Here is a 14,743-nt window from a genome sequence, read left to right on the forward strand (position 1 = left end):
CACACACACACACACACACACAGAAAGGATAAACGTTTGCTGTCTGTAGAAGTATTCAGACGTGTCTCGGGGGCGGAGCCCGTCCTGCTTCACATGGACAGGTGTGGTCAGCAGGTGAGTGTTTGGGGCAGCAAACGGTTCAAGCTTCAGGTGAGACGATCTCTGCGAGCACCGCCCGGCAACGCGAGCTTTCTTAAACTCTCTGAGATGTTTTACGACACGGTTGATCCTGATCCTAAACATCTACTACTGCAGAGGTGGGGGGTGTGGCCTGTGTGCGTGTAACGGGAACAAAGTGACAGATGAGCGTTGATGACAGCATTACAACTTTTCACCTGAAAACTTAAAAACATGAACTTTTTACAGGCAGGGGAAGTGGAGCTGTGCTGGTTCTCACAGCTCTCAGGTCTCCTGTTCCTGTGCTGCACGACCTTTGACATGTGCATGTTTTTTCTCCGTGGCACATGTGAAAGAAATGCGACAAAAAATAAGAGCTAATGACTGCCTGACCTTTCACCTCCCTCCTCAGTCCACTCGTGACGAGCTGTTCTTTGCACGTCTGCCTGACTCACGGTGTCGGTCGGGCTTCACGCCACCGCTCGGCAGTGACGTCTCCCCGAGCTGCGTTCATTGGACTTTGTTGTTGTAGTGATCGTTTTCATGGAAATGAAGCAGAACCACAGCCCGGCTGCTCCCTTTAGCTCGACAGCTGAGTTTATCACAGTAATAAAATCAGGAAGAATTTTTTCTCCCGCAGGAAAACCTTCAATCTTCACTGGAATTTACGGGAGGATTCATGGGAACGCCATCTCAGCCCATAATCTCGGTGAGGACTTCGTCAGAACTCAGATCTGCTTTCTGTCCCAATCAGAGCTGCTCACGCCCACACAGGGGGGAGGGGCCAGAGGAGGACAGAAGGGAGGATACAGAGGGGAGGACACAGTGTGGAGGACACAGAAGAAAGGACACAGAGGGGAGGACACAGAGAGGAGGACACAGAGAGGAAGACACAGTGTGGAGGACACAGAGGGGAGGACACAGAGAGGAAGACACAGTGTGGAGGACACAGAGAGGAGGACACAGAGAGGAGGACACAGAGGGGAGGACACAGAGAGGAAGACACAGTGTGGAGGACAGAGGGGAGGACCAGTAGCCTGTCAGACTCACAGTCCTGGTTATGCTAACAGCTAATGAGCACGTGTTACATCGCTGTGTAACGACCGCTGGCAGTGCGGCGGCGGTGGGAGCGTGCGCGGTTGCCTCATGAGTTTAATAGCACAACATGATTGTGGGGAAGAATGAGGGCCCACCCTGCTGCCCCCCCCTCTGTTCTCTGCACTCAGCTTTGCTCTGCTGCACGAAGCAGTAAAACGCCTCCTAAACACTAAAGTGGACAACACACTACCTCCCCCTCCAAGCACCTCGCTACCTACTGACACAGCCAACTATCGAGGTGCGCACCAACCTCTACAGTCATCATCATCATCAGCATGAGCTCCTCTATGAAAGCACAGGTTTTGGCAGTTTGCAGGTCTTGCTGTGTTAACTCACAATCCTCTCAGGAGTGGACGTCCCATAAAAATTCACCCTGAGGTCAGACCTCAGACTCTCTCTAAAACAACATGGCAGCGTAGGGTTGCACGACCTGAAGAAGAGCGGCCCAAAGCCCGCCCACAGTGATGACACAGACCGATCACTGCAGGTTACTGCTGCTGAAGGAGGAGCTACAAGCTGCTGAGTCGGGACCGGACTCCACAGGTTCTCCAAAGGTTCTCCACATATGCATAATAAAGAAAACAAAATGAAGCACTAAAGAGAGAGCTTACAGGACGGAGCTGAAGAAGGACTAAATAAAGAGGAGTGCTGGGGGGAGGTGCTGTACGGTTGTAAGGAAGTGAAGAGGTGAGAAGAGTGTGTGTGTGTGTGTGGGGGGGGGGGCATCTTCAAAGGGTCAGTTCTTCACCTCCACTGTGCTTTAAAGTGAGCTCTGTAATCAAAGCAGCTGAGGATTTCATTACAACATGAAAGTGTGTGTCTGTGTATGTGAGCGTTTGTGAGTGTGAGCGCGTGTGTGAGTGTTTGTGTGTGTGTGAGCGTGTGTCTGTGTGTGTGTGTGTGTGTGAGCGTGTGTCTGTGTCTGTGTGTGTGTGTGGAGGGGGGCATGTATTTCAGGAATGTGTATGTTTGCTCTCTGGCTTACTGAGTAGAAACGGCGGTGGGGTGGGGTGGGGTGGGGGGGGATCAGGGACGTTTGGTTTCTACATGTTTCAGGTCACTTGGGCTCCATCATCTCCATGACTAAAGAGCGGTCAGCGGGGCTGATCTGGGATCAGAGCAGGGGAACTAAAGATGGCGTTAAGTTTCCGATGTTTGGCGCTGACAGTCGAGTTGAGCTCTCGGCTGCGAGCTCAGCTGAGGCCGCGGGATGATCGCGCGCGTGACTCACAAAGCCAAGCCCGAGGCTTCACACGCCTGCAGGTCACCGCATCCAGACACATAAGTACAGAGGATCAGACAAAAGGAGGCCTTTCATTCGCACAATTTCCGCAACGCAGCCTCAGCCGTCCACGGCTTCTGAAGCGCCCGGCGAGGCTTGTTCCAGCACGAGCGCCTTTCTGCTGACTGAGCGAAAAGCTTCTGAGAACAGTCTGACACAGCAAACACAGGAAGTGACGGCTGAACTCACAGATATTTGAGGTTTTCCAGGTCTTCGAACGCCCCCCTGGGGATCCTCCGGATGTGATTGTTGTTGAGAAGGCTGAGGGGAAACAAACAAACTGCTTCAGTGTCAGTGCCTGTACTGTGTTAGCTTAGCAAAGAGCCGCAGCAGGTCAGAGGTGCAAAGCGAGCTCAGGTGAGACGTTCAATTCCTCGAGCCGACCTGCACGCGTGCGAAAGCAGCAGAACGAGGCATGACTGTCAGCATGAACCTTTCAGCTCCGTCGTCACGCTGAGCTCGTGCGTCTGGCTGGAGAACACTTACAGGGTGTTGAGGTTCTTTAGTCGCCTGAAGGAACCCGGCTGTAAATCCTTGATTTTGTTGAACCTCAGGTCTCTGAAAATAGAAGAAAGCATGTTCATAATCAGGAACACGAGCCGAGCATAACATTTATTTATCCATTCAGACCAGTTTGTTCTGGGAGATTTCTATTAAAAAGACAAGACTGGACCATAAAACATCTACACAGCACATTTTGCACATTTCTGTTGCGCCGTCTTCGTTTAGTTTTTTTGCCATTTTTGCAGGTTATGTAGTCCCGTGTTGACTGTCTGTCATATGTAGCACCACGGTCTCACTGTACACCTGCACATGGCTGAATGACAATAAAGCCACTTGACTTGAGTTCAGACAGACAGGAAACCTGCTGATGCCCACGAGTTCAAGACTCGGCTGTCAGTGCCAGCAGAGGCTTTTTAACCAAGTATGACGTGGACATTTTTACTTATTTAAGTTGTCAGATTACTTTTGAGCCCCTGAGATGAAGGAACTGTTAAACATGTGATCCTCACATTTGTAAACAAATGAATTAAAGCTGAATCTGAGCTGTTTCATTCAAATTCACTGAGACAGAACCAAGTCTGTCCAAGTGTTTATGGACCTGAGTGTAAACGTCTGTTAATTCATGTGCATAGCACGAAACTGATCCAGAAATTACATAATATCACTCATTTCATTTATTTGTGTGTCATTTATTTTTCTTTTTATGCATCTGTGTAAAATAAGTTAATAAATACAGAAACAAATAAAATGGAAATAATTATTTCCTGCTTTATTAATTATTATTATTATTAATTATTTTGTCTGCTTGGACTTTATTCATTCATTTATTTCACTGAATAATTGAATAAATAATAATGCACTGGCATGAATAAAGATCAATAATAATAACGACCTTTATCTTTGTTTTAAATGCTGCTTTTAATAATGAGTTTTGCCAAATGACGATCAGAGAAAATGCAGGAGGAAAATCAATCGATCAATAAAAAGCTAAATGAATAAGCAGCACTTCTATGAAGGCTCAAAATCAGCAAACCTATGAATGCAAAGCTGTGCTTCATTAATAAAACATGCAGGAGAGCAGGATGTAAGTACTGGATAAAAGCTGAACAGGGACCATAAAGTCCAGCGCAGAGCCGCCACGCTCTCATCCTGAGGCATGTCTGGGCGTCTTACTCATGTGGCAGGAATGCTCTTATCGAGCTTTAATCACGAGGACCGATTTAAAGCACATCAGCCCCAAAGATAACAAGCAGAAGGCTTCGTAATGAGCTCAGGCACTAATCAGCCTTAATAAGAGCGAGCGTGCCGTCGGTGCGACGAGCTGAAAACACGCCGCTCCTCCAGCTTGGTGAAATCTGAACGTTGTGTCTTTGGCTCTGAGACATCTGAGCCGTGATGTTCTTTCAGCGCCACAGAGACACGAGCGTCAGGACGGATCCACGAGGCCGAATCGTCACGGAGCTGAGAGTCGAGACAGGAAAATATCAACGCTCCTCCTCCTCTAGAAGAACTCCTCCCCCGGCAGAGCTCCCAGCATTCTTCGTATCCGCCGACCTGGCAGAGGAAGTCATCTGGGTCATTCAGACCCAAACTGACAGACATCCGGCTGCTGAGAGCCCGACAGCCCCCCCAACTCTAAAGACTCATCCTATGAAATCCAAAAACTTGAAAATCCAAAAGCTTACACCTGAAATCTGATCAGTTCCACTGAAGAAATCTACACAGGGTGCATTCTGGGTAAACTGAAGGCTCCTGTCAGCATTCCTGTTCACAAATTCCTTCGTGCCAATATTTAAAGGACCCGCTCCAGAGAGCTGGGACCGGGCCGGGTGCAGGACCTCCCGTCTTTAACTGAACTACACCTGACTGTTTGCAGCATCCTCCATCTCTGCTGTTTAATGAGGGCTGAGCGCTGCTTTACATCCTACCAGGGCAGACATGAGGAAATATACCACGTCTAATAATCCCAGAAATTATTCTTTTATAGTTAATGTGTGAATATTAGACCATCACCTCTAGTCTAATCAAACACCTGCTGCTGTTGTGCTGTGATGCATGTGAGAGTAAATGTAACGGAGACTTGAGGACAGGCATAGTCTCAAACCAAAGGTTTGCTCTGCAGCTCAAAGACAGAGCCGTGAGGGTCCACGAGGAAAGAGCAGGTACGGTACCCACAGAGCGCTCTGTCCAGACACGCCGAGGCCGTCGCGCCTACACCGCCCCCAGCTGTGAGGACGAGGAGGAGGGGGGGCTACGTGCTGGATCAGGCAGCTCTCCTTATAATGAACTTCTGTTAGGAGGTCTGAAAAGCCCATATCGTACATGCGACCCCGCCCTCAGAGCTGCCGATGGCTGTGAGGTCGTTAACTGGACCGGATTTAACGCGTCCTGCTCGGTGGCTGTGTTATTCTGGCTCAGTGCGAGTGTGTGCCGCTTTCATGGCTGGCATGACTGCGGCTCTTTGTGGAGAAGGCTAAATAAGGTCAGCAGAGCTTTGTCTGCGGGTGTGTTTAAAGCATCAGCTGTCGAGGCTCAGCTGACCAGAATGTCCTGGAAGGACGGGAGGCGGTGAAATCAGCCCCGAGGCCCCGACAAGCGCTCCAATGCAGCGGGAGGAGACAGACTGAAAGCTGGCTGTCCTACAGCTGGATCGTGTGTTTGTGTCAGAGCTCGTTCTGTCTGCAGATCTGTTAATGAAACCCTCGTGAGCGCCAAAGCCCGACGCTGCCCATCCATCATAACCACAACCACGTCTAATCCCCGCTCGGAGAGAGGAGGCAGCTTTGCAACGTGCACGTCGACGCTGCTTCTGATTTTATCTGTTTTGATTTTATATACTGTTGTTTGTTTGTTTGTTTGTTTGTTAACTAGTTAGTTAGTTTATTTGCTTGTTTTATTCAATTTTAAATCATGCTTTTTATTTGTTCTTGTTTCTAATGTCTCTGTAAAGCACTTTGAATCACCTTGTTGTTGAATTGTGCTATACAAATAAACTTGCCTTGCCTTGCCTTGCTTCTGCAAGCACGAAAGCAAAAACCTCAATTGTCTCAACACAATCAAACAGGATGTAATAACTCGCCCGAGGAGCACGGCGGTCTCTGGAGCCGCTCGATAGTTTAGAAAGAGGAGAAACCGGAGAAAAGCAGGGGAGGCGAGTGAGTCAGTCCATAAAGGGGGAAATTACAGTGCGGAGCACGCTCAGTAAACAGTGTTTGTAGACATGCACGTCCACGCAGCGCTGCAGGCCGGCCCAAAATCCACACGCAGCATTTTAATGCTATTTGTGGCAGAGCTGATTTAATGAGTCAGATAACAGCCATTACGGTCCCACGCCTCGAGGAACCGGCAGACAGCAAGGCTAACTCCCACACAACAGCAAGTCTGAGAACGGCGTCCCAGGTCACAGATAAAGGGAAATGAACAACAATGGGAGCAAAGGCAGGGAGGCGTGGAAAAAGATCGGCATTTCCCACACAGAGGCTCACTCAGACACTCAGGTACACAAACACAAGTGCAGGGAGGCAAATCCTGATCTCATCCACTGCTGAACTTCTAAGTTTGCTCCCATCAAACGACCTGAAACACTCAAACAGATCCATGTATGCTACACTGCACACAGCCTGTCCCCTCACATCACACCAACTCTGAGGGAACGACTAACGAGCAAAACAGCAGGAACGAGGCAGAAACACCGACTCGGCCAATCACTGCAGCTGATATGTTCATCCAGCCACCCGTCCTCTGACAAGTCTCTGAAAGTCGCTCCTCTGACCCTGACCATCGTCGGCTCTGCTCGGTTCATTCTGAGCGCGCTCAGTAATCAGAGGAGATGCTGGGATGACCTCCAGCAGGTCTGTGGTGACCCTGGATGGGTTGGTATGGAAACCGAGCCAGTTTCATGGACTAATCAGAATTTTTCTTTGAGATTTGTGAATCATTTCCACGATAATGCGACTCACAGTTCTCTGCCACAGTAACAGGAAGTCATTGTGTTTGCTGTGATCCGTTTGACATGTAAACAGTCAAAGACACGCAGGAAGTGAAGCACGGTGTTCCTGCGAAGAAAGGAAATCAGTTCACAGCTTCACAAAGACCACGAACACATGAGACCAGGGCCTGCAGCAGGTGGAGGTCTGGCACTGCAGCCAGGTGAAGCCGCTGAGCCACACAGGTGAGTAAATGTGAGCCTCCGACGTTCTCGCCCGTCTGGCTGCACATCAGCTGCAGGAGCAGAAGCCGAGCGGTGTGAACGGGGCCGACGTGGCCGGCGTCCAGATCACAAACACGAGGCAAAGCCAATTATCATGCAGGACTTGGTGGGCACACAAACCCAGACAAAAGCAACCGGTCCTGTGTGAAAGTGCGGCGTCTGCCCCGCAGCTGCTGCACGCACCTGTAATCTGACCCCAGATCAGGTCACTCAAGGAACCTGCAGCTCGTCTGGCACCGACTCGCAGACCTGCTGGCTTTTTATTTTCTGTTCGCCTCTTTAAAGCTCTGACGCTGAGCTGGGAGGATTTCAGGTTTCTATGAATGTGGCGTGAGCCGGACGGCGAGCGGAGCTGGCTGCCTCCCAGCTCCTCCAGCATCTGAGGGCCACGTGTGCGCCTCACCATGCTCGACGGGCTCTTCGGCTTTGCATGCCGAGCTGCCAGCGGCTGCCGGGCCTGTACGAATCACAGAGTTAAACGAGTACATAACGGCCTCCTCGCAGAGCAGGAGCTCCAAACATGGCCGTGACATTTATCTGGAAAACATCCCGCGTAAGGCTGGATGTTGAGTTCAGCCTCTATGCATGCGTTACCTGTAGCAGGAGGCCACGCCCCCATGATTTTAAATACCTGAAAGAATCACTGCAGCCTTCAGACTCCAGTCACAAAAACAAGAATGTGACCTGTCACAACATGTGAGCTGCCATGTTTGGCATGTTGGTTTGTGTAGTTACAAAAAGATGTAATGTGATTACAGTTACAGCTCCCTGCAGAGAACTAAAGCTGGGAGTAAAACACATCCTTCAGCCTGACGAGGCGTCTGTGCACACGTGCACTGACCGACACGCTCCCCACACAATCCACAATCAGCCTGCGTGTTCCAAAACAGCCAATCACAGACGTGCACCATACGGACCCACTGATGAATCGCGTGGCTGCAGGTGGGGGCCCAGCGGAGAGCCCGGCTGTGCAAATGTTTGTTCAAATTAACCAAAAATCCAGTAAAAACAAACTCCAATAATAACAGGAAGTTCAAAACTGCTTTCTAAGTTTAAGGGCGGAGTCCTGCAGCGCGGTGAGAGGCGAGGTTAAACCCTCAGCGACTGCAGGTTTGTGCCCCGACACGAGACCCAAGGAGTTGGTTTGTATCTCGGCCGGTCGGCCTGAGCGAGCAAAGCTGTGGGGATTTCTGGCTCTGCATTCCACTGTGCTGCTGACACCGAGCCCCACAAACCCTGACTACAGCACATTCCAGCGGCCGCGCCGCTGCCCGTCACGCAGGCAGATATCGGGCCGTTTGGGGAGAGGACACTACCAGTGTCTCAGCCCCGTGACACGAATGCACGCCGAGCTGACTCACAGCGCACATCCCTGTGTGAGCCACTAATACCGAAAACAACCAGTTTATACCCCATGTTGGCAAAACAGGACCATTCGTCCCACTGCTGCAAATCCCTGAGAAGATGTGCAGAGACCGTGAGTCTCAAACAGGCGTCCACAGAGGACACAGCTGACAAATACACACAAACCTCCATGTGTGGAGGCCCGAGAGCCAAACAGGAACGCTGCGGGCACAAAACCAGGACGGTCTTTGTGTCGTGACCCAGATTCAACAAGACATTTCACACAGAGATCATCTTTCCTCTTCATAAAGGAAATCAGCACTTTGTATTTATCTCAGTTATCTTTGTCTAATATTAACATTTAAATGTGACAAGTATGCAAAAAACAGCGCTGCACGCTCTGACGTGGCTGTGACATCATCGAATCAGGCGGGCCTAAACAAACAAAGTCAGCTCTGCCTGATATTTACATGACATCATCAACTTCAGCTTCTGCGACTCTAACATCATCATCCTCCAGCTGAGCCCACACCTTCACACCAAGCAGACCAATCGGTGCTGGGAGGAGCTCGTGGAGAGCAACATCATCTCTAACAGTCACTCACATAAACACGTGAACAGCACGTGTGCTGTTTCGACTAATCACAAATATCTGAACAGAGCTGTAATACCAAGGTAGTAAAGGTTTAGCAGGACAGACACGGGCTGACGTGAAGCATCATCTCCCACCTCTGTGATATTATCACTTTAAATTCCTCCCACGGCACGCCGCCAGCTGGACTCGGGGGCCGTTCCTGTGGAGCCACAGACGGAGGTCAGAAAGAATCTGCAGCAGCTGCGAGCTCGTCCTGAAACCACCTCACAGCTCACGGTAGAAACTGTGAAAGAGTTTCAGATGAAGGGCTCGTCGCCTCACACGCAGCGGTGACGATGACCGGTGCTGAGCATTGAAGATGCATTTACACCTCGACCAGCAGGCGCGACTTCCTGCTGAGATCAGCGCTTGAACAGGCCTTTCATCTGTGGCCACACACAGATGAAAGGCCTCCTCTGGGGTATGTGGGCAGCGCCGCCGCCGAGGGCTGACGGGCAGGGAACGGCTAATTCTGGCACGCCTGGCTGAGTTGCCCCCTTTGTCCTGGATGAAGCTATTTATAGTGCGGCGTATGACGTGCCCGCTTAAAGACAAAGGGGCCACATGTTTGGGACGGACAGATGTGGAGCTGTGTGTTCTCCCGCTGAGCCGAGCCGCTACGACATGCTGACCAGCGCATGCCGGAGAATTTCCGTCCTTTCATGGCAGAGGAAGAAAAACATGAACAACAAAAAGTTCCAAAGACAATCAGAGAAGGAAGGGGAGGTCACTGAGACGCACTACGCCACGGCGAGGACGCTGTGGGCGTGAGGGCCTCGGTTTGGGAGAGGTCAGCTGACCCAGGCTGGGAGTCGGTGCTGACGAGGCCCGCCACAGGGTCAGAGCTCACTGTGGAGAAACGAGCCAACACGAGGAAGGGCAGCAGCGCTGCCGCTCACAATCGTCTTCATCTTTCTTTTACTCATCCTCGCCGCTCTAACGTGTCTCTGAAACGCCACGAGGCGCCGCACGCAGACGCAGCATCGTGACAGCATCAGTGGTTCTCCTCCAAACACGCCAAAGCGAGCAGATCCAGATGTGCGAGGCGAGGCTTCCGTTTTAAAAGCAGAGGGAGAGTTTGCGCCCCCTTGCTCGCTGAAACTCTCTCAAGTCTTTGTCTCTCCGCCCTCTCCATCCTTCTTCTGTGGTTTCTTCTCCTCGGACGCTCCATCAGATGTTGTGCTCCTTGCTGAGGCTGTAAGACAGTCGTGCTTGATGCAGAGATTCTGAGACCACCTGTTTCCTGATGCCCGGTCACAATGGCCGTCAGAGCGTGGAAAAACGTCCGTGCTCCCGATGTGCAGTCTGCTTCCAGCGTGGCTCTTCTTCTCCACACTCGGGCTGAGGGACGGCTGTCCTCAACCGAACAGCGAGGAGCTGCTCGGTATGGCAAAACGTCTGATTCAGGTGCATGCAGAGACCATGATTATAAACAAATAAATAAACAATCAATAAACAATAAACAAGGAAGAACTGAACTCTCACAGAACAGCTGGGCAGGGAACAGCTGGGGAGGGAACGCCCCCCCCAGAGGACTTTTTAGCCCAATACTCTGACCCAAACCTTCCTACCCGGCCTGAAGGTCGGGCTCAGCGTCAGATACGAGCTCAGGCCTCAACAAAGCCCAGAATGAAAGCACAGCAGAATAATCACATCTATAACTCACATATTTACATTTTCAATAAAAAACTGAAGCAAAGATCTTTGACGTCACAGCTAGAAAACGACCACACCCACCCGGACATCAGCTGACCCCCACCCTCACTGTGTTTATCTTTCTCATATTTATTTTATATTTACAGTGAACAAAGCGTCAGAGCTGTTCTACTCAGAAAAACTATAAATCACATAACTGCAGTTTTTGGAAACGTCGCTGGGACAAATATGAAGAACACAAACGGTGCGAGACCCCTGATTGGCTCCGGTGTACAAATGCAAACACACAAGAAGCAAAAAGCAACACCAGGATCTGCTGATGTGTCCCTAAAACACCAGCTGGGACAGTTTAGGGGGACACAAGCCCCAGAATCTAACTTCAGCTTCATACCAGCTTGGTTGGACCTCTTTCAAAGACCTGCAGGCTTCCTGTGACCTCACAGATCGACTTTTAAGGTGGATCCATCGGATTCCTCCTGAGCTCAGCCTGCGGTGTCCTGAAAGATTTCCTCTTCTCCAGCTCGGAGACCCTAAAAGCGCCTCTCCTGCACTCTCTGATCCCCAGAACCTGCAGCAGCACGGCTCGGTGTGCACACGTCCCCCTCCACCCTCACTAACACTAACTCGGACCGTGTCTCGGGCCTCCCCCTCCGCAGGCTTGCGGATCGAGCCGCTCTCCGCCGGGAGAAAGTACTCACAGGATGGTGGTCTGCGGAGAGACCGCCGGCACCGTCTCCAGGTTCAGATGCATACATCTCACCGTGGTCCGGAAACACAGGCAGCGGCTCGGACAGCACAGGCCGAACCGCCGAACCGCGCAGAGCAGCAGCAGAGAGGAGAGCAGCGCAGCCCGCAGCGCCATTTCTAACCGAGCAGAGCCGAGCGACCAGCTGCCCCCTCACACACACAGACACACACTCAGAGAGGAGGAGGAGAGGCAGCACACACACACACGCAGGCTGGAAGCTCGCAGCCCGGCTGTCCTTCTCTGAGCGGAGCTCCTGAAACAATGAAGGAAACTTTCTGAAGTTTCACCGACCAATGATTCTGAGCAGGACAAAGCTGCAGTTTCTCTGCCCACCGGCAGGGGCAGCAGGGAGTCCGCCCCGTGCACTCGCATGTTAGAACTTCACAGCAGAAACAAACATGTTTACAGCCGGATACACACACAGTCCTCCCGCTTTCTTCTAAAGGAGATCATATGCAGCAGTACCATCGCTCAGCGAGCTCACGGCTCCAACATCCCTGCAACTTCTGTTGTAGCAACTTTTATATTGTAGCAACTTTTATGTTCCAGCAACTTTTATGTTCCAGCAACTTTTATATTGTAGTAACTTTTATGTTCCAGCAACTTTTATATTGTAGTAACTTTTTAAACCAACACTGTGTGCACGAAAAGACTTCAGCATGTGGAGACAGTCATTCATAATCATAACTGTATTTGTACAACATGCACACACAGAGCTGCAGAGGAAACACGAACAACAAGGCAGCAGGTCAGGTGTTGTCTACACTTCTCTGCTGCTGATCTTCTGGACAAAAGTCTCCACTCGGGTCTCATCAGTCCAAAGGATGTTGTTCTGGTGCAGCTTTGCAAACCCAGGCTGTGCTGCCATGTTCTTATTAAAGGAAAAGGCGTTCTCCTGCAGGGTCAGTTTTTCTCATTGTGCTGTCATGAACTTTGACCTTTAACCTGCTGACTGAGGCCTGTAGAGTCAGACGGGCTCTCAGGGTTTTTCTTCCTGGTTTGAACTGGGACGTCCACTCCCGAGGCTGAAATGATGATGATGGTAAAGGAACATTTTATTTTATGATATTAATTATAGTTATGATTGAAAATAAGGCGTTGAATCTGTCCACAGTTAGTGGACACCCGCTCTGTCAACCATAAACGACACATTCATGTCATTTCCATTATTTCTATTCATCTTTGTGTTATCGGCACAGTGAAGCAGCCACAGGTTAAACGTTTGGCTTTGTTGACATCTGCTGGAAAATTCACGAATTACAGCACATACCAGCAAGTAATGACGTCACTATCTTCAGTTATTATTACGGGTGTTTTAAATGTGTTTTTATTGAGCTAATATTAATTATTTTCTGATTTCCACTCATAAATCCGCTCTTCCAAATTATGCATGTTCATATTAAACGTGACTAAAGTTCCTAATAATGAGCTCAGTGTCTGTGCAGTGATCTCTGTGCTCCTACAGCCGAACAGCTTTATTACTTTTCTTTCTAATCAGTGTTTTTTCTGTTCCGTTTTTATTAGTTTCAGTTTTACTGTCCTTCATTCTTCGTTTCTTATTTAGTGGCAACTCAAACAAAATTCCACAGTAAGAAGACGACGTGGAGGGTCCTTCAGGACCTTAAAGCCTGCGACTGAGGGCGTACTTCCCCTGTAATTAAAACGTCAACTTATTTCATCTGAAATGACAGTATAATTATATTTACCAACAAATACTTTAACAAGTGTGCACTAGAAAAAGGAGGTATAGTTCAGGTTTGTACAGGAAACAAAGAAATACTGTGATTTAAGTGTATAAGTAATTTTATGTAGTACTATCTTTTCTGTGGTTTCCAGCCAAAGAGACACAAATTATAGTGTAAGTAATTTTACTGCTTTGCGTCTCCTTACCTGTAAAATACCCAGAAGTTAGACAAGGTTCAGATGCTTCATAATAAGCCCCGTGATGAAAAAAGTACAGCATACATATGATATGTTGTTGTTTTTTTGGTTAAATTACCAGGAAATTACAGAGTACCTAAAACCTGTTACAGAAGAATTTGTGTCTCTTTTCCTGTAAAACACCTGAAGTTAAGGGTAACTTAGAATTGCTCATGCACCTCGTAAATGTACCTACAGTATCATTTTTTCCTTGACTCGTCCCATCATGCCTTCTGTCTGCCCACTTTTTAACTAAACCCAGAGTTTGGCTAAAACATGACCAATCATTATTTCCACAGTTTGGTTACAAGCACAGTGTCGCCACCAGCTCCAACCTGGCCAAGGAGCTGGAGAAGAACTCCCAGACCAGCTTCACTTACAGCAGCAACAAACCGCAGGGCCGTCGCTCCCAGAGTTCAGAGACTCGGAGACACGAGCCATGAAGGATGTGGCGGCACGACTTCACAGCAACATCAGACCTTTATTTCTAGAAAATCGATAGCTTGTGTTTGAATTTCCTCTTTTTTGTTTCAAAAGTTTCCTTTGCTTTTTATTTCCTGGAAGTGAAACGCCTCGGTTTAGTTCCAGTCCAGTTTCAGTCTCTAGAATAACCTCGCAGCAGGAGCATGGTTTCTCCGGGCTCCGTGAACTTCCCATCAAACATTAAAACAAACGTGTCTGTGAGTCCAGAAACACTGATCAGGTTTCAACTGCAAAGATGAAACACTGAAGACAGCTGAGTTCCACATCAGACTTCTGATCCTTTCTGCTAACATGTTTATCTCCAGTAAAGAAGCCCCACCAGCCTGACAATCACACTTTATGTTTCTGAGGGGCAGCCAGTCTTATCCAGTCCGAACTGTCAGGTGGAGCTATTAGCCTGCAGCTAATGTGAAACAATGAAACTCAATTTACTGTGACAGTTTGAAACAGCCCTCACTGTCAGCTGCAGGCTGACAGGAGCCAAATTATCCATCCACCCATCTCCACTTATCCAGGGTCAAGTCTTTGGGAAGCAGATGAAGCGCAGAAGCCCAGACCTCCCTCTCCCAACCAAACTTATCGGGGGGAACAGTCAGGTGTCTGTCCTGGGTCGACCCCGGGTCCTCCTCCTGGTGGGTCACACCAGAACACCTGACCCAACTCAGCTGGCTCCTCAGCAGGTAAGTAGTAATAAAAGGCAAAATTACTGCATGAATGATTCACCTGGATACGTGATGGTCAAAAAAC

At 49.4% G+C, this 14,743-nt stretch overlaps 1 protein-coding gene across 3 annotated transcripts in view; it reads right to left on the reverse strand.

The window, feature by feature from the left end:
- pxdn (peroxidasin) overlaps window positions 1-12,000 on the reverse strand; it is a 35,582-nt gene extending 23,582 nt beyond the window's left edge. For 2 of the 3 annotated variants that reach the window (XM_082516776.1, XM_082516774.1), the window contains exons 1-3: window positions 11,544-11,933; window positions 2,984-3,055; window positions 2,687-2,758 (exon numbers count right to left, since the gene is read on the reverse strand). In XM_082516776.1, the coding sequence (XP_082372902.1) occupies window positions 2,687-2,758; window positions 2,984-3,055; window positions 11,544-11,707 (308 nt within the window). In that variant the 5' untranslated portion in view covers window positions 11,708-11,933. Of the gene's footprint in view, window positions 1-2,686; window positions 2,759-2,983; window positions 3,056-9,284; window positions 9,350-11,543 lie in introns of all 3 variants that reach the window. The other variant, XM_082516775.1, reaches the window with a different exon arrangement.
- Window positions 12,001-14,743: the final 2,743 nt, after the last annotated feature.

Source organism: Aulonocara stuartgranti, assembly GCF_965226115.1.
Source record: "Aulonocara stuartgranti genome assembly, chromosome: 19".
Taxonomy (NCBI): Eukaryota; Metazoa; Chordata; class Actinopteri; order Cichliformes; family Cichlidae; genus Aulonocara; species Aulonocara stuartgranti.